Source organism: Nannospalax galili, unplaced genomic scaffold (genome assembly GCF_000622305.1).
Source record: "Nannospalax galili isolate Female #2095 unplaced genomic scaffold, S.galili_v1.0 scaffold1700, whole genome shotgun sequence".
NCBI classification, from domain to species: domain Eukaryota; kingdom Metazoa; phylum Chordata; class Mammalia; order Rodentia; family Spalacidae; genus Nannospalax; species Nannospalax galili.
In genome coordinates, this window is record NW_008345696.1 from 23,875 (window position 1) to 26,268 (window position 2,394).

The 2,394-nt window shown below is 46.4% G+C and overlaps 1 protein-coding gene across 2 annotated transcripts in view; it reads left to right on the plus strand.

The window, feature by feature from the left end:
- The first annotated feature begins 385 nt into the window (after positions 1 to 385).
- Acad9 (acyl-CoA dehydrogenase family member 9) overlaps positions 386 to 2,394 on the plus strand; it is a 35,047-nt gene continuing 33,038 nt past the window's right edge. Inside the window, exon 1 of one of the 2 annotated variants that reach the window (XM_029567657.1) lies at positions 386 to 639. In XM_029567657.1, the coding sequence (XP_029423517.1) occupies positions 490 to 639 (150 nt within the window). In that variant the 5' untranslated portion in view covers positions 386 to 489. The remainder of the gene's footprint in view (positions 640 to 2,394) is intronic. The other variant, XM_008841773.2, reaches the window with a different exon arrangement.

Here is a 2,394-nt window from a genome sequence, read left to right on the forward strand (position 1 = left end):
CTGTGCATCTAAGTCTCTCTATTTGTCTAAATCTATTCTATTTAAGGAACGTGGTTAGCATTAAGCACACAAGTTCCAGACCCTAGTCTGGCAGCTTAACCTCTGAATGTCTTGATTTTACTATTAAAATTATGCCAAGAAACACAAAAATCCCTAGCTCGTTCAGATGATTAAAACAAAGCACGCTTTTATGTACATACAGCAATGCTTGGCGTAGAAGGCATTTATTAAACTTGACACTCAGGAAGGACCAGGCCTGTACCTCAAGCCCGGAGCGTCCGTGGCGTCAGGCTGTGACACTGCTCGTTACGTCTTCAGAAGAAGCGGGCTGGCTTCCGGTTTCAGGACTTTGGGCGTTCCTTGGGCCACAGGTGGGCGGAGGGCTCCTAGGACGCGGGCGACTAGCGTCATCGGACCGCGCAGCTTGGAGCCTCCTCCGGCGGCCCGGCAGGCTTCAGACGATCTGACCTCTGGAGCGACGCAGACAGAATGTTCGGCTGTTCCCTGCTCCGGCGCGCGGCCGCTGTGGCGCGAGCGTGGCAGGGGCTGGAAGTCTTAAGGGCGAGGCGCCGCCCCCTGCACACCAGTCCGCAGTGCCCCGCTTTCGCCAAGGAGCTCTTCCTGGGCAACCTGGAGCTGGTGAGGCACCCCTGGCTGCCTTCGTTTTCTGCTTCCGCCTCTGCCTTTACCTAGTAGGGGTTGGCTGCAGCTTTGTCTAAGTCCCTAAGTCGTGTGTGTGTGGTGTTTGGTTGGTTTTGAGACGGTCTCTTAGAATTGGGTCTAGGGTCTCAAGTATTTCGGCAAGGCAAGGCAAAAAGTTTTACTTCTACAGAAGGTGCATAGCTGTGCCAAGCCAAACAGGCAAGCACACACTGCTGGGGTCCCCGTGGGTTTTTATGCTTTTTGAAGTTGCTATTTATTTTTTATTTTATGTGTATGAGTGTTTTACCCGCGTGGGTGGAAGTGCACATCACTTGTGTGCAATGCCCTCAGAAGTCAGAAGGTGGCGTAGGAACCCCCGGAACTGGCCTTGTACACGCTGTCAACGGAACCCTAGTCGGCTCTGAGAGCAGGTAGTGCTCTTCACCATTGAGCCATCTCTCCCGCCCCGAGTTTTTATTTTTAAGGCATTCACTTTGAGTGGTCAGAGCTTGGCTTCGTATTATTCTTAGGTGATTAACTTAAAGTGAGACAGTTGATAAGTAGAATGCAGTTTTTAGCACCAAGTGCAACCTTTAACATGTATTTTGATTTCAGAGAAGTGCTGACCTTAGAGGAATTTGAATTTCTGCTGCATGGCTTCTTTGCATGAAGTTTTGTTTTAACTCTTTGATGGAAAAGACAGTACATTTCTTTTACATTTCCCACAGTGTCTCACTAAGTTCTAGAGGCTGAACTTGAACTCACTCTGTAGACTGGGATAGGCCTTGGATTCTCCATCTCCCTGCTTCAGTTTTCCAAGTGCGAGGATTACAGGCATGCATCCTCGCACTGTTTCAGCTGTTTTTGTTTGTTTGTTTGTTTGTTTGTTTGTTTCAGAATAATTTTGGAAAATCTAAGAGGAGGTGATTATGAATACATCTTCCTGTTCTGGCTAGGAATTGTGATTTTTGAGCACAGCTTATTCTGTGCCGCTTCTCTGGCTGCCTTTCAGGACCCAAGGACTTCGTTTTGCCCGGAGCCCTATTGTTTCATCTTGCTGTTGGCATGCATCATACATTTGGCTCCAAGGTTCCTTACCCATGAAATCCTTTTCAGAGATCCACAACCTAGGTAGTACCGATATCTTGGCTGTAATGCTGTAACCATATTCTTAATAGTGGGAAGACTTTTCAGTGACTTTCTATTCAAGTCTTTTTTTTTTTTAAACTTTTACAAAAACTTTATTGAGAATTTCATACACGCATATAAGGTATTTTGATCAAATCCATGCCCACTCCCCCCCACCCAAGATTCCCCCCTCTGAAGAGGTAACCCTAAAATCTTTTAAGGATTACATACAAGCTCCCAAATACTTTTGACATTTTTGGCCTTTGGAACAGAGTGTATTCCTAACAGGCCCAAGGACATTTTGACTTTTATTGCAGACAGGCTACATTTCTTTGGGGTCTTTTTACCCTAACTGCCTAGCCAATTCCTACCTTCTATTCTTATCATGCCGTCCTCTGAAGGGGTTACCCAAACCCAAATTGCCAATGTGGAATAGGGACTCAGACCGCTCTGGCTTCTATGCTGAACAGGGATGCAGGGTGAGGTAATTGGACTACCCCTTCAGTGGGTCTATCTAAAAGACTCCCAAATTGCATAACTCTTGTCTCTAAGGGGAAAAGAAAGTCCTTGAATCATGAATAGGAGATGTGAAGGAGAAGTAAAGGCAAGAGTAATTAGCATTAC